At 51.0% G+C, this 21799-nt stretch overlaps 7 protein-coding genes across 8 annotated transcripts; 2 read left to right on the forward strand and 5 right to left on the reverse strand.

The window, feature by feature from the left end:
• Positions 1 to 2458: 2458 nt before the first annotated feature.
• Positions 2459 to 3289, reverse strand: PV10_01191 (uncharacterized protein; the record flags this gene model as incomplete). Its single annotated transcript, XM_016365363.1, has 1 exon — positions 2459 to 3289. One exon carries the CDS (start codon positions 3287 to 3289, stop codon positions 2459 to 2461), a length of 831 nt encoding a protein of 276 aa, XP_016229012.1.
• A 306-nt stretch (positions 3290 to 3595) lies between these two features.
• PV10_01192 (uncharacterized protein) lies at positions 3596 to 6700 on the reverse strand. Its single transcript, XM_016365364.1, has 2 exons — positions 4757 to 6700; positions 3596 to 4705 (listed from the first exon to the last, which is right to left on the reverse strand). Exons 1-2 carry the CDS (start codon positions 5966 to 5968, stop codon positions 4154 to 4156), a joined length of 1764 nt encoding a protein of 587 aa, XP_016229013.1. The 5' UTR covers positions 5969 to 6700; the 3' UTR covers positions 3596 to 4153.
• Positions 6701 to 8220: 1520 nt separating this feature from the next.
• PV10_01193 (uncharacterized protein) lies at positions 8221 to 8862 on the reverse strand (the record flags this gene model as incomplete). The annotated part of the gene is made up of 1 exon (XM_016365365.1): positions 8221 to 8862. One exon carries the CDS (start codon positions 8860 to 8862, stop codon positions 8221 to 8223), a length of 642 nt encoding a protein of 213 aa, XP_016229014.1.
• A 276-nt stretch (positions 8863 to 9138) lies between these two features.
• PV10_01194 (uncharacterized protein) lies at positions 9139 to 10660 on the reverse strand (the record flags this gene model as incomplete). The annotated part of the gene is made up of 3 exons (XM_016365366.1): positions 9449 to 10660; positions 9241 to 9396; positions 9139 to 9180 (listed from the first exon to the last, which is right to left on the reverse strand). Exons 1-3 carry the CDS (start codon positions 10430 to 10432, stop codon positions 9139 to 9141), a joined length of 1182 nt encoding a protein of 393 aa, XP_016229015.1. The 5' UTR covers positions 10433 to 10660.
• A 458-nt stretch (positions 10661 to 11118) lies between these two features.
• Positions 11119 to 14198, forward strand: PV10_01195. 2 transcript variants are annotated; one of them, XM_016365367.1, is made up of 5 exons: positions 11119 to 11288; positions 11355 to 11447; positions 11506 to 11591; positions 11641 to 12269; positions 12318 to 14198. In XM_016365367.1, the coding sequence occupies exons 1-5, from the start codon at positions 11250 to 11252 to the stop codon at positions 14078 to 14080; spliced, it is 2610 nt and encodes an 869-aa protein (XP_016229016.1). In that variant the 5' UTR covers positions 11119 to 11249; the 3' UTR covers positions 14081 to 14198. The 2 variants fall into 2 exon arrangements, with proteins under 2 accessions (XP_016229016.1, XP_016229017.1); XM_016365368.1 differs by having other exon boundaries at positions 11506 to 12269.
• Positions 14199 to 14367: 169 nt separating this feature from the next.
• Positions 14368 to 16980, reverse strand: PV10_01196 (uncharacterized protein). Its single transcript, XM_016365369.1, has 2 exons — positions 15449 to 16980; positions 14368 to 15384 (listed from the first exon to the last, which is right to left on the reverse strand). The coding sequence occupies exons 1-2, from the start codon at positions 16802 to 16804 to the stop codon at positions 14623 to 14625; spliced, it is 2118 nt and encodes a 705-aa protein (XP_016229018.1). The 5' UTR covers positions 16805 to 16980; the 3' UTR covers positions 14368 to 14622.
• A 301-nt stretch (positions 16981 to 17281) lies between these two features.
• PV10_01197 (uncharacterized protein) lies at positions 17282 to 21690 on the forward strand. The gene has a single exon (XM_016365370.1). It carries the CDS (start codon positions 17531 to 17533, stop codon positions 21500 to 21502), a length of 3972 nt encoding a protein of 1323 aa, XP_016229019.1. The 5' UTR covers positions 17282 to 17530; the 3' UTR covers positions 21503 to 21690.
• The last annotated feature ends 109 nt before the right edge of the window (positions 21691 to 21799 follow it).

Raw genomic sequence — 21799 nt, forward strand, 5'->3', positions numbered from 1 at the left:
ATGCAGGGGTCTAGAACAGCCAAACAATCCATCAAGATCAATTACGAGCCGATCTTCTCGCTAACCTCTCCGTCCTTCCCATATCTACTTCAAAAATGGTTCAAGAGCACATGGATACATTTTTCAAAAGACAGCAGGCACAGTTACAGAGCATGACCGCCGAACTCTTAGAAGACCAAAACGCAAGACTAGATCCGCTCGTTCGTCGGCCTCCGAAGTCGCGTCACAGATTCCATTCTGAGGCTGTAAAATCGCGGCAGCGCCAGAGTACTTCCAACAACAGCGAGGGCGTTGCGGTCAATGTCGGTCAATATGTTTCAGTATGTATGAGCTCTTGTGTTTGCGCATGCCACCGGCAAGTCAAGGTACCGGGACCTGCTTTCATCAACCGCCTCTTGGGACATCTTTTCGTAGGAGCTGCAGGTATTCCACTATTGAGTCCCAAATGCAACACTCCGACTTGCCAGAGCTCACAAGCCCCACGAGTCTCGGTCGAATATTGGTTCCCAATTGGCGTCTTCTGGTCCCAAATGGTAAAACTGCAGGTTGAGTATCACGCTAGTACGGGGCCCCAATTCAGCTTAAGATCGCTGAGGAGAGTGCCCGACTCCTCCCAATGTGTTCATTACGCCCAGATCGGGGATATTGAAGGATTGAAACATTTATTCAAACATGGTTTGGCATCCCCCTGGGATGTGAGCAGTACCCGTGGTGATACGTTGGTCCGAGTAAGTAGCACAATATCGTGGGAAATGCTAGGCTATCTATTCTCTGGACTAACATCTTCTAGTGGGCCTTATATTCGAAGCAGTATAAGACTGCCAAGTTTCTTACACTTGCGGGCTCTGATGCAGATTACAAGTACCTGCGCACCTATCTATCAGCTTGGGAAATAGCTAACTGTTGTGCCAGACCAATTGCGAATACGGATAATTCTGCTCGTCACAAAGCTTTTGACAATCTCCTTCAAGGGGGGCTCGATGCAGAGGCCGAAGATGATATTCGCTGTCTGACAGCAGGGAGTGATTGGATCGAGGAGCAACAAATGAGCAACCTGCACAAGATCATCATTAACGTTCAATACTCGTCACTGGAAGATGCACTCGCAGAGCAACCGTACAACGTCGACATCAGGGATAATATGGGCCGAACCCCTCTGGTCTGGGCAGCTGCAAGGGGAGATCACCAGGCTGTCCAACTCCTCCTTGACCACGGCGCTGATCCCAATGTCATGGACATGTACCTTGCCCCACCGGTTTCATACGCCGCCGACCGCGGACACACGTTATGTGTTAAGCTCTTGCTTGAGGCGGGTGCTAAGGCTGAACCCAAGCTTCCCCCAGGCGTCAAACTTGGCAGCCCACTGAACTGTGCTGCTCGCAACACTAACGATCCGACCCTGTTAAGGTATCTGTTGACCTATGGCGCCGAGGTCGATGCTACTGGGGTCGACGGGAACACTGCTCTTATTCACGCTTGCCGGACCGACAATGTGAGATTTGCGGCATTGTTGATGGACTGGAATGCAGACCTTAACGCCATCAACATTAATCAGCAGACTCCTCTGACGACCGCGATCATGTCAAACAGCCATAATGTCCTTGAGCTTCTTCTAGAACACTGGGAAGAGTTTAGCACATGTCCACGTCTCAAAGGCCCTCACTTGCTCGAGATCACAGCTTGTTATGCCGACCTTGAGACAGTCACTCTACTAGAGCACACGGACCACCTCAAACTAAAGTACGATGCAAATTACAGCGTAAGAGACTTTGCAAAATCTCTGAGCGGGCGGGCTGATGTGACGGATGAGTTGGTGGCCGGCTTTGACAGGCTACTTCACATTGTCGATCAGAGTCCGGAATTGACGAGGCCGTTGAACTCGATGGAAAAAGACCTGGAGAAACGGTCTGCTCTGGCTACGAAGGATGGTCGTCTGTCGATATATGCAAGTGAATGCCCTTATAGCAATGATTTGGAAAAATTGGGCGATGATTACAAGGATGGCAATGGAGGACTTAACTGTGGATGATTGGTGAGTTGGAAGACTGGGTGTGTCACGGAGAATGTATGCTGGTCATAATAGCCCAACGACTCGAGCCTTCATTAGAGCCAGCAGACCAGGCTTGTCAGGACTACAGCTGACACCCACGGAAGACGATTGCTCTGCAGCTTAGCTTTGCCAGCCCATGACCAAATGATGCTTAGACCACCTGAAGATCTTGGTGGCTAACCACGAAATGCCTGCAATTTTCACTATGAATAAGAGCTTGATTTAAGGTGATCGATCTATGCACTCGCCATTACTTCATTCTATGTCATTCTTGATCTGCTTCTCATCTAGTCATGTTTGGGGATTTTCACCTACCTGTCTTTCGCCTGGACTTACCTATGAACGATGTCAATCTAGCGCTGAGTAGGTGATGCGACGCGGTCACTTGCTGCAGGCTTCCTTACCTTTTCAATACATCTGTCGACCAAACGACCGAGGTGAAAGGCGTCCGGGCTCTTCCTGAACCTTCTCCTGGACACCCCATGTGGCATCCTGAGGAGGAGGTGTAGGTGGTTCAGTGATTGTAATGGTGACATCAGCACAAGTCATGGCCTCCCAAGTATGGTGGTATTCGGCATCAGGAGTATTGTTTGGCACTTGAAGAGAACCGGCCCTATCATCACCGTCATTGAAGACTGGGGAGGGCAAGTCATGTGGTGATGGCAACAGGTCAGAGAAATCCAAACCAATCAGCATCAAAGACCCCGACGAGGGCACTCTTCTCGACCAACGATAATGTGCGAGGGCATTTCGGAGCTCTTGCATTCTGGACATGGGAGTGATGGTTGGACCTTCTTGGACTTTGGAAAAGGGAGTGATGTTTGGATCTTCCTGGATTGCCTCGAATTTGGCTCTATCCTCGTCAGAAAGATCCAGACATTCAACCTTCCAAGGGAAGGGCGATTCCGGCGACTTGTCTCCATTCAAGGCCGAGTCTGAGTTCGAGTTCGAGTTCGAGAATGTGTCAACCACAACATATTCCTCCTCCATGGAAAATAGATCTCTGGAAAATTCAGTATTCTGGCAGCGAAAGTTCTCGGGCGAGATCACCATAGGGCCATCCATCAGCATCGACTCACCATCACTGTCCTCCGGCACCATTGTATCTGGAGATTCATACAGCGGACTTGGAAGCATGGCGGTGGGAATGTCCTCGGACATGTTCTCCATCAAGTCCGTGATCAGAGGCGGGAGCTGCGGGCGATGCGATGAAGGGGAAGATTTGATCGAGTCAGCCATGTTAAGTTGATGAAGAAGTTCTCTTTTGTTCTGTTGTTGTCGTTGTTCTTGAAAACCAAGGTCTCAGTGTTGACTTTTCGAACCTGTAATCTGTTGAGGGATATGGGTTTCGTCTGGTCAATTGTTGATCTTGGTTGTCGAATTTAGCAAAAGAAGAGATGGAATATCAACCAAGTTCGACGAGAAGAAGTACAATTTATATAGAAAGTGCTGAAGGCTCGATTCGTCAACCTTTGCATTGTCTTTCTTTGTCACTTCACCATCTTTTGTCTAGCCCAGACAATGGGCTTGGTCATGTCACAAAGAAAGAGATATTTCTCTTTGTTCGGCCTAGAATTCATCGTCGCGGGCAACAGGACTCCCAGTGCACCTACTCAGCTGCACCAATCACAACCAAGTTGACATGACATTCACATTATCTATCTACTGTAAGGTAAGGTATCTTCGACCGAGTGGGTGAATCGAATAACCTATTCTCGGTATGCTCATCAACAACACAGCGAGCGAGCGAGCGCCAGCTAGAAGCACCATCCCAATCCCGCAATCCCAGCACAGCTTCAATCAAGGATATCAAGAACGCGCGTATTGTCTCTGTCTCTCTGTTCTCTCTTGCCCCATCATCAATGGTGATGATGAGAAGATCAAAGTCCAAGACTTAAAGGTGTATAATCGAATGGCAATGAAAATCCCGACCCAAGAAACAAGGTATCACATGGAGCAGAGTTGATCTCAATCGTAGAGCACGTGTTGGCAATAAGAAATCATCATTCGACCTGGAGATGTAGAACCACTTCAGTCAGCGAAGAGCTTCATTCTTGTTCGCACGAGAACTGACTCTGTTGATTAGCTGCGATGGGGTTTTGTTCACAGAGCAATGCCGGGTCCCTGGGCTGTTGATCCTTGTCGTAGGTTGGAGGGGCCAGGGGGCGAGTTGCGTCTGTCTCGAACACTCATTGCGCTGGCAGAGTTGCTTCGACGGCGTGACTGATTACCACCCATGGGCGCAGGTCCTCCACGACCACCGTAGGGCCCGGGAGACATGCTTCGCTGTTGAGGTCGGGGTCCTGGTGACAAGGGTCCTGGTGACAAGGGTCGGGGTGCCTGGTTGAATGGCCCTGGGCTCATCGATCGACCGGCTGGTGACATGGGACGTGAACCGGGTCGGCCGGCGGGCGACATGGGACGAGAGCCTGGTCTTCCAGCAGGGCTCATTGGTCGAGGAGGGCCAGCTCGGGGAGGTCCGTAGTTGCCTGCAGGTGACATGGGGCGGGAACCACCGCCAGGGGCCGGTCTCATTGCTTGTGGACTATTTGCATACTGGTTGAGATGTGCTGGCTTGGGCTTGGATGGTTTGGCTGCGAGACAGGTTCGTGGGACAACACCTTGTTGAGATCTGTCGAGTCTGATACATAGAGCCTGGACAAAAGTTAGGAATATTCGCTGTAGATTTTCAGTTGGCCGACTTACCCATCCATCATCGTACTCGTGGAGCATACGGACGAGTGAGCCACTGACAAGCTCAAGCTCGTCTTCCATAGAAGGCTTGAAGTCCATCATAATGCGGTAGACATTGCCTTGGGGTTGTTCAGCGCCTGGACCAGTCGCAACAACTGGAGCAGGGGTCACCGGGGTCGAGGGTTGCGAAGTGCGCCTAGGCAGGGGGGCAGGATTCGACATGCTGTTGGAAGCCGAGTGGTCTGGAGTGGCACGGGGAGCGCCTGCAGCAGCAGCGGCTGCGCCAGCAATTGCACCAGCAGCTGTGACGGCGGTGGTAGACGTTTGGGGAGCGTTGGATGGGGCGGGACCAACAGACAATGGAGCAGGTACAAGAGCAGTTTTCTCCGGGTCAGCGAAGGGGTTCTGCGGATCAGCGAAAGGATTCTCTTGTGGCTGGTTTTGGATAGGACTGGGGCCTCGCTGTTGTTGTGCTGGACCACGGCCGGAGCCTGTCTCGCCAATGCTTGTCAGAAGATTTCCACCACTCAGTCTGGTCTTGGGTCCAGATCCCATGAATTCGGGAAGCATTCGAGAAACAGGACGGAGGCTTAGGCGAGGGGCTTGAGCACTTGTAGGGCTTCTATCGACCATTTCGGTGGGAGGAGTGCTGGCCGCTGCTCCACTGCCATAAGTGGCTTTTTCATTCTCTTTGGCAGCTTCTGCTTGACGTTGCTTCTTCTTCCTGCCCAAGCAGAAGAGCAATAATATACCGATCAGTCCAACGACTGCAATGACGCCAACGGCAATACCTGCTTTGGCACCGACCGAAAGGCCATCACTGGAGGTAGACGACGACGAGGATGCGCCAGAGGTCGAATTGGCACCTGCAACTGCCGAATTGCTTGATGCGATTTCGTTTGAAATGGTAGTAGGGTTGGCCAGAGTTTGCGTTGGTCGGGTGGACTGAGATGACGAAGTTTCAACGCCGACAACTGTCTCGGTAGGAGCGGTGGAAGTTTCGGGAGCTTCTTGGGTCAAGGCACCTGGAAAAGAATTCGTCGTAGCCGCAGCGGCATCGCCGTCGGTGATTGTTGTATATCCTCCAATGACGCCAGTGAAAGTCGGTTCAGCGGTGACATAGACGACCGAGTAGACAGTGCCGCCCTCAGTCACGACCGAGTTCTGTCGTTTGGCCAACGCTGCCATTCTGTTGTGTAGATGAAGATGGGAGAGGTCGGCCATCGTTCAGCGTTTGTGTGCGACGAAATGGGATCTTGTAGCGACTAGCCACGAAGGGGAGGGAAAGTTCAGTCTCTGACTGTTTCGTTGTTTCGGTGACGATGAGATCGATGGAGATTCAGTGACCGGACCAAGGTCAAAGGAGTGGACAAGAGCGACTGTCGATAAAAGAGGGGCGACAGCAAGCGACTCTTTGAAAAAAGGTCGAAGGTGATGAAGGGGAGGTGAGGAAAAGGCGCGTGATCAACGAGCAAGATGCAAAAAGAGCATCAGCAAGAAGGTGGGTGGCAGTGAGGTGAGTAATGAGGTGGGTGGAGGATTGTCTCACGAGTCTTGGATGGGACGGTGGTAGTCAGGCCTGCGTACCTGCGGTGGTCCTATCTGACGTGTCTGTTTGAGATGCGGAAATGAGAGACGAGAGCGACAGAGATTCAAAGTGGAGAGGCAGTTCCAGGAGTGGATGTGAGGGTGATGATTTCGGGGGAGATATGACAGCTCACCACGCAAGATTTTGTGGATGTCTGTTGAAAGTGACAGGGGCAAGATGATGATGATTGGTGTGCCTGGATTTAGTCGTCGACGCCACGCTGGTTAGTCGCTGCGGCTAGAAGGTCATCCCGTTGGTGGTGTGTACCTGCATTGGCTCCAGACACGTTTAAGAAGGGCTCGGTGCTCGCTTGGCCAAGACGTGCGAAATTGCAATCAGAGGCGAACCTGAGGATTCGTGGGAACAAGCGCGGCGACGGTTGGCATTTGACTTGACAGCTGCAATATTTTATCGAGCGGAGTGGCACGAGCACATAACAAGCACAAGCACGAGCATTCGCACGAGCATCACCTGCTCATCTAGAAGACTGGAACATACGACATGTCTGCCCTACCAGAGATGCCCTTGGATTCTATTTGGGAACAACGCTCGGACAGTATCTCGTGATATGATGATAAGCCGGGGTGTACGCGTAAATTGATTTCAGGGGGCTCGCTTATTTATGGCTACGAAGAAAATCAACTGCGTGTTGTTGGTGTTTATCTGTTCTCTGGCCACTTCTGGACTCTCTGGCTACGGCGCGACTGTGACTGCGCCCGCCTGCGCTTGCCTGTTGACAACCTGGTGCGTCTGCGCGCGCCTGCTTATCCAAGAAACTCGTGGCATTCATGGAAACTGCGATCGCCACATGCTCCGTAAATGCCGCTATTGCATTTTGGCTCTTCGATCTTCGATTTCTTTCTTGGCTTCTTGGACTTTTGGAGCAATCTAATATGGAGTAATATTGATCTATTTTAATAATTTGAGTACGGAGTACTTGACGAATGCAACTCCAACTACTTCATTACTGTAGGTATGAATGCATGCTTATAGTATGTGTAGAGTTACTAGGTAGTTGTCTTGATTCCCCTCAGCAATAAATGACATTCTCAAGCCAAGGAAGAATGATCTCCTGCCTCCTGTCGCTAGAGATATCCGACATAATGCTTGAACTTGCATTTGACAGTCATTTTTAATCATCCCATGTCCCACACTGGATGCTAAATAAATGATGGTGAATTTTCCCGATGCTATTCGTCAATTGGCCTTTGAATTTCATCTGTACACAAAGAGCCTTTATCAACCTGGTGCGTCTTCCATGCAGTGTACTCTGTACGACACATGGAAGACGAAATCACGTACCACACTCGGTGCCGTCCCAAAACTTCTTATCGTCCTGTGCTACCATCTTATCGGACATCCAATGCAGACACTTTAGCCATGTCACCAACTTACGGAGTACTCCGTAGGTGTTGACGATCACCTCGATAAATTGTCTCCAGAATTCATTATTTTTTCCCTTACTGCAACATACCGCAAATTTTAGGCGTAGCATCTGACTCATTTTCCTACTACAGAGTACATCAACCTCGTTGAATTTCCCTCCACACTTCGCCTGCAAAAGGTCTTGATACTCAGTCAATTCAAGTGATGGACGCGCCGACAGGCAAGTGACGGAACACAATTAGTAGCCACGGCACGTTGCAGCTGCCACCACCCTCATTCGCGGCTAGTAGCACCGTGCTCAGAGTCAATGCTATTTATTTCTAGCATTTTGGAGTCACATCCACCCCACCGCATAGTAGGTGCCAACTAGGAGGATCGTCGTTGTCATGCGTAAAGTCGAGCCAATGTATGATGGCCAAGTCCAGATCAAACGCCTTGAAGACTGGTCACAATTTGCATGTCTCTTGCATCCCTGATATCATCGACACCTTTGCGTGGAGCGTCAATTGCTCTCCTCCGTCGGGTCATGTCCGCTGAAGAATTCTTCTAGCATCTGCATCACCTTATCGCCTCCCGTATCTTGGACTTCATGCTGCTTCTGATCTTCCATGTTTCTCTTTGTCTCGAGACGTTCCAATTCCCTCTCCAGAAACCTCACAATCAATCCCAGCCGCAAAAGTCCCCTCCAGACCTGCAAGTCTTTCTCGACCTCGCTTTCCATGATACGCAATTGATCAACAATGCAGCCTATGGGTTTGCCAGGCAACAGTCCCAGTCCCTTCCACACTCTTTCCCCGGTTTTATCGACAGAACATCTTCTGAGATCCACGTAAAGTTGAATTTGCAGATCCAGTAAACCTCGGGCAAGATCGAGAGTATCTGCCGAAAAGAGCTCATTGGTTTTGAGAGTGGTCGTGTATTTTCGTAGCCATGGCGCATCTGTGATATCTGATGCGGCATTTGCGCGATCGAGGAAGCTGTTGGCAGTTTGAGTGTTGAGGGCTATTCTGGCCAACAACTTCTCCACCGAGCCGTCAGTGTCAAAGGGATTAGAGCGAGCCCAGGGAGGTAATTTGGTCAAAACGCTCATCTTATTCGATATGAGTGCGTTCATGGCATCGTGTAAGCAGGGTGGACAGGCCATGCCGTAGGCCGTAGACGGTTGTCGATCGACCGCACTGAGCTGGGTATGGCAGATTCGGGAGTGTGGCAATATTCTGGAGCGACTGGAAACTTGGGCAATCATCCTCGCGCCGACAGTTAATGAAAGACATCGCGAGTTTTGATTCACTGGTCCAGTTGTCACACCGCTGGATGAGCAGTTTGTTCATCTTGACATGTCACTACAAACGACATCCCCATGTTATCGGCCTCAGAGCATGGCCTCCGGTTTGCAAAAGTCGAGATGAGACCGTCACTCTCAAGGTCTCTGAAGCTCAGCTGCAAACAGATGATCTAGTGCCTATTCAATGAAGTGAGTTCAAACCCTAACATGGGGATAGGATGGCTTTGCAAATCTTACCTCATGCGCTGTCAGTCTCAAAGTACTTTCGTAGCAGACGGTGCGGCTGACAAAGTCGACGGCTCCTTTGGTCACCCCAGGAAGTAAGTCATCCCATGATCGAGCAGCAAAGTCCTTGAAGCGCATCTTTCCCCAGTCTGGGTATCGTTTAACCGACTACGGTGATCAAATTAGTCTAGAGAATCATGACTCCATGCAGGGTACTCACAGGCCAGATCGTCTCGTTGGGAGTACCCAGGGATTCAAAGATGGACTTGATGAGCCCCAATTCACTCCCCAAAGCACCTGCATCAAACAAGGGCTGGTGGTCGGCTTTAATCATCTCTGCAACAACACAGCCAGCGGCCCACATGTCCAACGACGAATCATAAGAGTGGTCACCAAAGAGAATTTCGGGCGGGCGGTAACACGTGGTGCCGACGTCGGTGATTTTCTCGTCTGAGGCCTCAGAATCCACGTCCTTGGGTGACCATGCAATGCCAAAGTCTGCGAGATACACGGGTCCTTCCATGGTCTTGAGCAGGATGTTTGAAGGTTTAACATCCCGGTGGATGACTCCTAAAGAATGAACGTGCTTCAGCGCGGAGAATAGGCCTTTGAATATAAGCGAAGTCTGTCTCCTATCCAATCGACCTGAGCGGAGGAGGTTTTCCAAGTCTTGCCGTAGAAAGGGGAAGACCAGGACATATCGTCCCCCAGCCTCGTCGAAGCTATCCAGCAGCGGTACAACATGGTTATGTTTTGCTAGGGCGAGGATTCGGGCTTCGCGCTTGGAGTTATGGGGTGGTGTCATCATAGCAGGATGCGTCACCTTGAGAGCTACGATCCGAACCGCAGCCTCAGGATCCTTTGCTTGAGCTTTGAAGATCGTCGACATCTGTCCATCAGCATGGAAAGTAGCATATTGATATGCTCCAAGGGTCGGGCCTTCAATATTCAATATTTCGTCTGGGACGGCTTCGACTGCTGTCTCCACGGGAGGGGAGGGAGTGGTAGGCGATTCGAGCTCGCTGATGTGAGAGGCACATTTTTGATGATACTCTTCGCCAGACTGAGCGGTTTCAAAGATTTCGTTCTCAAGATCCGTAGCAGACTTACGAGCCGTGCCAGTGTCTTTGCCTGAGGTGACGAAGGCATTCGTTAGGGCAACAATGCTTCCCAGACGGTCCGAGAAGCTGAGGTCAATAGCCATGATGCTGAGCCTTATACAGCAAAGTGTGAGCTGTGGTATGGTAGGGCCAAGGCTCGACTGCTACAAGGCTGAATTGCCCATGGTGAGTGTGTAAGAGTGGAAAGGCTTACGTGCGGTGTTCCCTCATATGTGGACCATGTAGTGCGGCGAAGTCCGACAGCTCAAAGACTCGTCGGAGTGTTGGCTATAAGCTCATTCTGTAGCTTCAATATGTAACAGGATTTGTTCTGATGATATGGTTGCTGGAGTATGGATCTTCACATCAAGCTTGGAGGGAGTAGAAGGTGTCGTTGAGGCCAAGACACAAGTACCTGGGGGCTCATGTCTGATTGGTTTTGTAGCGATCTCTTGGGGCCTTGTTGGTGGAGACGATTTCTTAAAGAGTGGCCCATTGGCCTTCCAGCCACCTAAATCATGCCCTGTAAAATCCCCGGGAGGTATTGATAGATACCATCCCCAGCCCCGGAGCCACTTAACCTTTGCTAAGCTACTTGGCCCGGGTATCTCCAGTGGCTAGAGACCCATTGTCCAGGCATCGAGAGGCTAATAACCATCGAGTTAGGGGCCCGAGTGCACGAGGGTCCCCAGCCGAGGACCAGCTGACTTGACAACTCGCTAACCAACCTCATCTCGGCCATGCCTAAGTAGTTCCTCCACGCTCACTTTCGTTACTCGTATAGCCGCAACCCTCCACTACATCCACCCATACTCAAGATTCTAATGACCATCGTGCGCAAGCTCCTCATTCCAGATCTTTTTACCACGACCCTCCACTGTTGACCACTACTCCTGCTCATGACGACAACCTGCTGACACCATGGGCGACGCATTGCGAACTGAATACCCGTCCTTGCTGGTAACCACCTCTTCCGCACCTTCCCACTCTCTTTTGTCCCGCGACTAATCCCATCGCTTGCGCCAGACTTCGCTACAACCGGAACAAGCCATCACTGTCCTGCAAGACCGTGTCTCGCTGATAAACAAGGTCAACCATGATATAGCAGATTGGCTGCTGGTCAGTTCCCTATCCCAACCTTCTCATGCAAGCCAATGATGTTGACGAAATGTCCTAGGAACGACGAAAGGTCGAAGAAGCTTACGTCGCGGGTCTGCGGAAGCTTGCAAAACGCCCACAACAAGATGGAGCATCTGCCTTGGGGTATGTCCCCTCCTCCTTGACCTCTCACCTCGTTCTAAATCCTCCGCAGCGTCTTCCAGATGCCATGGCAGCGTATCGTCTCCGGGACCGAGAACCTAGCTGCCTCACACGAATCGCTAGCCGCAAAGATCGAAACCGATGTAGAAAGCCCTCTGAGATCCTTTGGCACCAGGAACCGCGAGTTTCAAGCCTTGAACTCAACTCAGGGGAACCTCGCCTCGATCGCAAAGGATCTCATCAATGCTCAAAAGAAGGCAGCAAAGGGAAAGACCTCGTCCGCCGAAGCGGCTTCGCAGCAATGGGAATCACAGGCCCCATATGTTTTTGAGCAACTACAAGCTTTAGACGAGACCCGTGTAAACCACCTTCGAGACATCCTGACCCAGTTCCAGACCCACGAGTTGGACGCTGTCGAGAAGACAAGAGCGAGCGCAGAGTCGATTTTGAACGCTCTACTCAACGTTGAGACCGCAGACGAGATCAAGACTTTTGCAGCAAGAACCGCAACACAACGTGGTGGCATCACGCGAAGGCGTAGCTCTGCCACTCCAAGCCAAAGACCGACTCCTGGATCATCTGCTCTTCGCCCTCCACCAACCCCTCCCCCTCCGCGCCACACCGATGATGGACGAAGCCAACGTTCAAACTCCACGGCTGGCCAGGATAGACTCGGTTCTTGTACGTTCTCACCACCACTACCTCTTTTCCGTTGCTAACAACATTCAGTGCCTGATACTACCCCCCAGAAAGAGAAGAGTCGACTCGGTGGCTTGAAACGCTTAGGCACAGTCATGGGTCGAAGGAAGAGCACAGTCCCGCCTATACCTCACTCTTCAAACGAAGAAAAAAGAAAGACCAGATCCTTTGCACCCTTTAGAAGAGGCGATTCCAATCGAAGCTTCCACGATCTTGAAGAAACCGGTCAAAATCTGACTCCTAGCTCCACCCAAGATTACCGCCCTCCCTCTCCTTCGCGAAATTCCAGGCACGAAGGCTTTTCACATGATCGCTCGGAGGAAGCGGCTCTTCCTTTCACCAACGGCACCTCCTCATCACACCCTCCAACGGCATTGAGCGAGGAACCTGCCTCACTGCAACCCTCCTTGCAGCCTACTCCAGCCACTGACGTCCATACCTCATCGACACAAGACGAATATCCCCCAGCCACGCCAGCCAAAGACCACACGGCTCAGGCTCACCAGGACGCTAGCCTAGCTATCTTGAGTGGGGACGATTCAGGTCGCAATTTCCAGATCCGCGACAAGCCCATCAAGGAGGACGAGAGCGAGGCTCAGCTCGCCTTGAGCAGCATGGCCAATCAATTGCGCTCCCAAGCGCAAAGTTCTGGCCTCACCAGGGTGCAAGGAAGCGTAAGAGGACGAAGAGATGTTAGAAACACCATGTTCGTTCCCAACGATGCACCCGACCCTACACAAGTGACAGCACGCTCGGGTCCTCCGGTCGCAATACCTTCAGCGGTTGCATCCGCAGAGACGATGCTCGCTTCCCCGATCCAACGGCCACCGACTGCCGTGCCTTTGATCCACGATGACCACGCACTTGCATCGGACACAACTTCAGTCCACTCAGCCCGAAGCCAAGGCCCCTCACACAACCATCCGGAGCTGCACGATCCTGGTCTTAATGTTTCGATCCTCGAGACCGTTCATTCATGGTTCACAGAATCAGGAATCAGCAAATCTTTTGTAGTTGGCGAGATAGCATTGGCTTACACTCCCACTGGCTCTGCAGATCCCGAGAAAGAAACCATTCGTTTGCAACACTTTGAGCAACTCGACAAAGTGGCTGTCAATCCAATTTACTTGGCACAGACCAAGTTGGATGGAGGTGCCTCAGCAGAAGAACAAGCAGGCATCTACACTGTGTCTTTGTCACCCATCCGGCGGCCGACACCTCTGGTCGGTCTCAAATACCAGCTTCATCTGGAAGAAAGCAATCTCGCTCAGTACAGCCCAGTTTTGTTGACCCCTGCGTGGCAGATCGTCGAAGGACAAGTCAGTGTCATTCTATTGTACAGTCTCAATCCGGTCTTTGGCAATGAACCGTTGAACCTCAAGAATGTGGTCATTAGCGTGAGCCTCGATCCGTCAGGCGAAGGCAAGGCGACCTCTGCGATGATGGCGCCGTCACAAGGAGCCAGTTTCAAACGGAAAGCATCCTCGATCGTGTGGAAATTCAATGATCTGGCAGTCAAGCCTGAGCAAGAAAGACTCCTCGTCCGATTCATGACTCAGGGAGGGTTAGCCAAGAAAGGCAGCGTGGAAGTCAAGTTTGAAGTGCCTGGTCGCACTGCGTCAGCCATTGGGGTTGAGAAATTGGCGAGCGTAGACAAGGAGAAAGAGACCAGCGATCCATTTGCTGATGATTCCGGCGAAGGAAGCAGTGCTAGAGGCAGCGCTGATGTGAAGAGGTGGGATATATTACCCGCCAAGTTGAAGTTGGCCAGTGGGAGATATACTGCTAGTTAGTCAATTTTGCGGAGAATTCATGGATCATCACAAGCGAGTTCAGTTCAGTTGAGACGATGCAAACAGTCATAATAAGTACCTACCTACCTATATTGTCCAAACATGATGAATGTTGAAGCCGAGCGAAATGAGTTTCCGATTCCTAAGTCTAGATCTCAACGCCTGAAACTGTACGTATATGGCTTTAACCCACTCGATCGAATTGTGCCGGCATGGAAAGAAAGGTCCCCTCCCTGCCTGGTTGGATGGATCAGGTATACTGTTATGTGCGATGACATGAATAACGCCAGTAGCATGCATGTAGTTATCCCAGCTATGTAGGTATATATATATACATTGTGTGTAGGTGTGTGCATGATCTGCTCATTTCTCATCTCGTTTTTAGCTTACACTCAAAACTCACACCTGGACACATTGACATGGTACTGGCGGTCTGATTGAGTGAATTCGAGAAAAGGATCATGAGGATTTCCACAAATAGATAAATCCCTCTCGGTGAGCTCAAGCTCTGCACCAGTCTGTCTCTCCGTCGCATAGACTACCTACTTAAGAACCAAGAGTCTAGACACCTGATCCATTCTAGCGACCTCTTTGACAAGTGCCACAAACTCGGCTCGTCGATCCTTGGGGTGTGCGACGACCTTCATCAAGTCTTTGATGGCAATACCTCCCTGAGGAATGGCCTTACGAATCTCATCCTTGCTGGGTAATTCAGTTACGCCGATCATGGCGCTTGGGCTGCGGGCTGGTGAGCCTGCGCGAGATGATGGTTGTGGAGTAGATGTGCCGCCGCCAGGAGGTGGTGAAGCGGACATTTTCAGCTTCAACTTTTGGCGAGCTCGTGATGCATCGCTCATGGCGCCACCTTCGCGGTCGGATGCAACATTGTCGGTATCGGAACCTGCCCCAGCCCCACCTCTTCCTCGTTGGCGGATCCTGTTCGGGTCGAGACCACCGGGGGCGGAACTGCTGGGAACATTTGCAGGACTCATTGGGCGAGACACACTTGGTGTTGGTTGAGTACTGGAAAGGTGTTTGGATTTGATCTTTTTCTTGCGTGTCGAGGCGTCTGTGCCGCTGGCGTCGGATAAGTTGGGACTACCAGGTCGTTTGAGTGTTCGTGATGAGGCCGATTTCTTGATACCACTTCCTTCGCGGTCAGATGAAGTAGCATGTTTCTCCTTACGTCCAGACGGTGTGTTTGCGCCCGAGTTCAGGCCTGATTTGTTGGCGGCGTCTTCTTCACGTTTAATGTTCTCGAGTCGTTCGCGTTCGATGCGTTCGCGCTCCTCTTCCGAATCCGTCTTTGAGAATACTGGTCAGCACGTATCCATGGAAGGGTGTAGAGCGGAATCAGATTAGACTTACCGAGGAGGACTCATCAGAATCACTACCGTGGTTGTAGTTGCGCTCTCTTCTCTCCAGTGCCTTTCTCAAATCTCGGAAATTCCTCTTCTTGGCCTCTGCTTCTTTCCTCTCTCTCTCCTCAGCTTCATCATACTCTTTGATGTCTTTGAAATCCAGGAAGTTAGCAGTCAACTGGTCTTCTTTGATCCTTTTCTCTGCGATTTTTTCATCTTCATCCTTGTCGGCAAACAAATCTCCTTCCTCGTCGTCAGCAAAGTCATCCTCGAAGTCAAGATCGGCATCTTCTCCTCCGCGTCCAGCGATGTTCTGTTTCTGGGCACCCGAAAACAGACTTTTAGCTTGCCTGGCGGCTGCTTCTCTGCCGGCTTCGGCAATGCGAGATTCCCGTTGTCGAACGAGCCATTCAGGGTCAGTGCCACGTTTCTTCATGGCAGCTTCGACCTCTTCGATGGACATTTGCTGTGCCAGTTCTCGTTTGGGTTTGAACTGGTAGAGCTTTTCGACGGGAATGAGACGAAACTTGCCATCTGTACCATTGCTACCAGGTTCGTACAAGAATGCAGCGTGAGTACTAATCGATCCAGGCTGGTGGTGTCCAACCAGAGTATGCTTGTTGTCGAAGTCTTCTAGGTGCCAGGGAAGCTTCTCTTCGTATGCAGTTTGATCGCGACGTTTCTGTTCCACCGACCTGTTGGGCAGCCAAACTTGTTGGGTCTTCTTCTTGAAGGTGGACTTGCTGCCTGTCTTCTGAGAAGGCGCTATCTGTGCCAAATTGGCTTCGCGCTCTTTCTGACGAATCTCCTTCCTCCGGCCTAGCTCTTCACGCTCCACAGCATTGAGGCCGTCCTTTGGTTCAGGGCCGGTTTCCTCCTTTGGCTGCGGGCCTGGGGGTTGGGCTTTCGGATCTCGACGATGCAGGCGAGCAGGCTTGGGGAATTCTGATTCATTCCGGATATCCAATACCTTCTCACCGGCTAGTTGTAGTATGTGGTAACGTGCAGCATTGATCAAGTCTCGCTTGGTTGTGACCAGCTTGTAGTCTTTGTAGGGGATGCCTTCAGCCGTCACGCGCGGATCACTGAAACCACTGACTCGTTCATTCTCAGGGACAGGTAGAGTTGCTGGAGAAGAGGTGCGGGGAGGGTGAGGAAGCGGTTTTCGCAATTGCTGTGGTTTGGGGATATGACCATTGACGGGGAGAGGGAGGCCGCCTTTGGATTGAAGGTTCCCAGTCAAGGCTGGCTTTCTGGAGGCTTTGAAGAAAGGATCAGCTGCAGGTTTCTTGCGCTTTATTGTTGGCGCTGGAACTTGAGGTCGATTCGCAGGTCCACCTGGAGGGACACCGCCTGGGTTCATGGTCGTGCTAGGAAGGCATAGAACTTGGGGACACGAAGGTACGAGTTGAATGAAGTATGGATGTGAAATAAAGAGGATGACAGTGGAAGGTCGATTAAGACTCAATAGAAGAGATTAAAGAAATGGGTTGGAATGTTGATGGCGCGTATGTCGAATTGGAGTCAAGGCCAGCCTCTCATACTCGATTTGTGTCGCAGGGAACAGGTTAAGGTCAGATCAATAATAGCAGGCGCACGCAGGTGGCTAACCCCATGTTGCCTGTTCGCACCTGCCCCTTGCCTGGTGAAGGAGTTCAGACACACCACGTGAGCTCATCAGCGGAGTATATGGCCTCAGAGAGCAGAATCTGGAGATACAGAGAAGCATAGCCTCGAAAAGCCACATGGCACGTGCTAGACGCCAAGCCTTCGAAATCAGCGCCTTCTACCAACCAGCATCGACTTCTTAAACATGCCATCAACTTCATCAACCAAACAACCCATCTCTCTTTAACCTTCTCTTCAACACTTCTCTTGCCTTCCCTCACTTCTCAAGTCTCTGAAGCCATCAAAATTGGTGGCTTCAAACAACCCTTCACTCTTTGTCGTTCCTGGCAAAGGCTGATCTTCCCTAGATTCAGATCTAAGCCACAGAAGGCGATGCTGGAGTCCAGCCCAACACAACTGTGCTTCTGATCTCACCTTCTTGGTCAACCTCTGTTCCACGGACCACTTTCTACCTGTCAACATGACTTCCTCCCAGTCATCCACTGGTTTTCCTGAACACCTCACACAACAACTCCAGGAGATCTCTCGTCAGCAACAACAACAACAACAACCTCCATACCAGCATAGAGGTCGAGGTTCTCATCTGCCCAGAGGACAGCCATCCTATCAAAGACAGAACTACCAGAGAGCCAACCATTCATCAAACCTACCCGAAGACTTTCCCCCTCTCGGCACAGCCAATCCGGCTGCTTCAAGATCGACCCAAAATGGCTCTCGATTCCATGAGACCCAGTCAGCCTATCCATCCACGCAACAATTCCAGTCTCTTTCTGCGCCAAATAACAATTACCGCCATGGTTCGCCTAGGGAGTTTCAGGACCAGGCACGAGCAAACTACAGAGGCCGACAGTCCCACTACAGCTCTCGCCAACAATTCATGCCACAGCAAAGTCAGTCCACCTTCTCGAGTCCCTACAATCGTCGAGGTGGTCGTGTCTTCAACCCCAACGCAGGCCTGACATATGGTACCCCCGAGCAACAGCAAGCAGCGAGACACCAGATCATGAAGCAGTCTGACTATCTCATGGCCGTGGGTAGAAAGCCCTATTTGGCCAACAAACTGCAGAGGGAAGAATCCATTGCCAAAGACGAATTCCGCCTGGAGCTTGAACGTATTGCCATTGATGCTCTCACTACCAAGTATCCTGGTCTGGATGCCTCTAAAGTCAAACTAAAATGCTACGGCAGTTTAGCAAATGGATTCGGCCTTGCCGGTTGCGACATGGACCTCTTGCTTTCGCTGCCAGACTATCCAGATTACAAAGCCCCTATTACCACACACGATGGCACCACTCCTGACCATGTAGCTCTTCAAGATCAGAGCGACACCAATGCCGACAAATCATCATTCAAAAGCGAAGTTCAACGTGTACTTGAGAAAGCATTTCTTGACCGTGGTTACGGTGCCAGGTTGCTTACCAAGACTAGGGTTCCTATCCTCCGCATGTGTCAATCTCCAAGTGCCGAACTTCTCCAGAATTTACGCGACCATCAACTCGCGGAAGAACATTCGGCGCAGGAGAAGAGAGGGGCCCCCAAGAGCACAACTGAGCCAGGCCAACATCCTGTTTCTTCTAGAACAACAGAAGACTCTGGAGACGTGACAGAGTCGGTGGCAAGTGCCTTGGATGATCTGAACATTGCTGATTCAGACCATCCTGTGGTCTCGAATTCAAAGTCTCGTGGCAATGCAGGATTAGAATTTGTTGGTGATGTAGGTATTCAGTGCGATATCAACTTCGGGAATTTTGTGGCCCTGCACAACTCAGCCCTTCTTCGAACTTACCATTCCTTCGATTCACGAGTCGGCGATCTCGGAATTTTTGTGAAGATCTGGGCCAAAACCCGTGACATCAACACCCCTTATCTTGGCACTCTTTCCAGCTATGGGTACATTCTGATGGTTTTGCATTACCTGATGAACATTGTGAATCCACCAATCATTCCCAACTTACAGGCACTGGCGAAGAAAGATGATGGTTGGTATCCTGAGAGGCCTGTACCATTGTTCGAGGGTTTCGACGTACGCTTTCTCCAAACTTCGCAAGACATCCAGAACGCACGTTCGCAGCTACCCAGAAACAATGAATCGGTAGGGCAGCTTTTGAGAGGTTTCTTCAAATACTATGGAACCAGAGAAGGCTTCCACTGGACCAGAGACGTCATCTCCATTCGTGAGCCCGGAGGTCAATTAACCAAGGCTCAAAAGGGATGGACCGAGGCCAAATGGGCTGAGAATTCAAGCAACCAGGTCCGATTGAGGTATCTCATGGCAATCGAAGACCCCTTTGAAGTGGAGCACAATGTTGCCAGGACGGTTGGCCATCATGGAATTGTTGCAATACGTGATGAGTTTCGTCGTGCATGGTCCATCATCGAGAGAGTCGGCACAAATACTGAAGCCCCCATCGAAGAATTGTTGACACCCGTCACTGATCGAGGGGACACACTGAGGCGGGATCAAGACTTTCACCGACAGAGGCAGCTTCAGATGAAGCAAGAATTGGAGGCTAGAGAACGAGCACTCCTGCAAAAGGTTGATGACGAGGATCCCGATGCTAACACAGACGGTATGTCAGGAACCTCTAAGGTTGCGCAAATCAGCTTCCCTCCTGATCATGCTGAGAATCACCATCATCCACCACCACGCGCAAGGCTGACATCGATAACTTCCCCTCAGGCATACAGGAGACAGACAGGAGTTCTGCGCCGGTGTCCACGGCAAATGAAAAATGACAGTGACGGCGAAGACGAGGGCGATAACAGAGATGAGTCTTTGACTTTAGCTAGCAGTGATATGGGAAGCGCTCATTCAGAGGCCCAGACCACACCAGAGAGTCTCAAGTCCAAAAACGGTCTGCAGTCACGCACGGGAGGCAGCGGCAATCTGTCTTTGCTGCATGACCCACCTAAATATGGAGTTGATGCCAATGGCAATATCATACCATGGGATGTCGATGATCAAGACGGCCGTTGGCTACATTGGCGGGATGTGCAGATTCGCCGCGGGGCTAAACTTCAAATTACAAACCCTACGCTCCGAGACCTCCACGAGAACAATCCTTACGAACCGAATCGACCAAATCCTTATCTTGAGAAGCCATACAACAATCGCTTCGAAGGAAGAGAGCACCGCAAGGTCTCTGAGCGGCCACCATGGCCTGCGCCCAATGTTATGCAAAAGAACTCGACGGACGAATCTGACGGATATCCTGAAGATGACAGAAACGGTGTACTCGACAACACGGTGGCCAATGCAGGAGCTGAGAAGCATGAGACATCAGGCAACATCGCACGGCAGGATATGAGAATGGAGGAATCGAATTTGACGTGGGCCGCAGATCAACATGATCTTCATTACTCTCGAAACGATTCGAGATTTGAGAACACGGGCGAATGGGACACAAGTCTCCAGGATGGTAGATGGCTCTCATGGCGTGACGATCTAATTCGAAAAGGGCTGTGGATAGGCGCTCCGCGCAAACCATGGCTCTCAAAACTAGACGAGCTTTTCCCGTACAGCTCCGAGCGCACATCCGCAGAATGGGACGCAATGAATGAGGAGCTGCGGGAGCGTTATCGACAGAAACGTCAATTCCGAGCAGCAGCCGCCAAGAGCAAGCGACACCCAAGACAACAACAGGAGCATGCATTGGATCAGGCCTTGAGGCAAGGGCCATGGAAAGTCTCGTCCCCTGAATCAAGCCAGTCAAGACCGAAGCGGGTCATCTCGTACGAAAATAAAAGCTGGGACGATATTGCACAGCATAGATACCACGACCACGGCTTGATCCCACAAGAGACTCACTTGATTACTCAAGAGGATGCAAATGTCTCGACCATTCCTGAACCTCACAAAAATAGGCTCAGCGCACCCCAGTCGCATCACGAAGAGGAGGACTCGCATCCTGACAGTACCTTTGTCCGAGCACAGCGACTCGCCTTTTTCGTCAAAAGTGGGCAGGCTGGGCTATCAGCGAAGTCGATTTCATCTTCACGGTCCGAAAGCGCAGAGGCGATGGACGAGCAGAGTCGAGGTGATGACAGAGAGGTACAGCATGTTAATGGAGGACCGACTTTGGAGATGGCTCGTACGCTTGAAGATCAGGCCGAGGGCAGTGAGATTCCACCAGAGGACGATCCTCGGATTATGCCAATCCCACAACGCCCTGGGTTTCAGTTTGACCCGCGACAGATCGAAGACCTATCCATCATCGCGAGAGGAGGCAATGGTTGTGCTCGAGCTGGGGCGCACTTCAGTATTGAAGAAGATTACGAATGGGGAGGCGGTGGAAGGATGGGATACCGGAAGAGCACGAGCGGTTATGAAGGCCACGAGAGTGCATCAACTGCAGATGAGGTCTTTGGAAAAGGGGACGACGAAGGGCTGCTGGAGGAACTACCGCGCGAGGTGGACTCATACGAGAGATGATGGGTGGAGCACTCAGCACTAACGCAGAACGGATATTTGTTATCATGAGAGACGAGGGGATCGATAGTGGAAGGATGAGTATTGAGTCCAGAAGAAGAGTCACAAGAAAGGTTCATTGATAGAAGAGGATCATTAGACCGGTAGCCTTGAAGGTGACATGAGTGGATTTCAGCATTAATCTCTATTCCAATGAGAATGAATCATAAAGAGCGAGTAGTGTATCACACATCCTTTATCTTCATCGACTTTAGAGCCGGTCAATAAGAGAGTAGTGAGCAGTGAGAAGTGAGAAGTGAA

Source organism: Exophiala mesophila (assembly GCF_000836275.1).
Source record: "Exophiala mesophila strain CBS 40295 unplaced genomic scaffold supercont1.1, whole genome shotgun sequence".
NCBI lineage: Eukaryota > Fungi > Ascomycota > Eurotiomycetes > Chaetothyriales > Herpotrichiellaceae > Exophiala > Exophiala mesophila.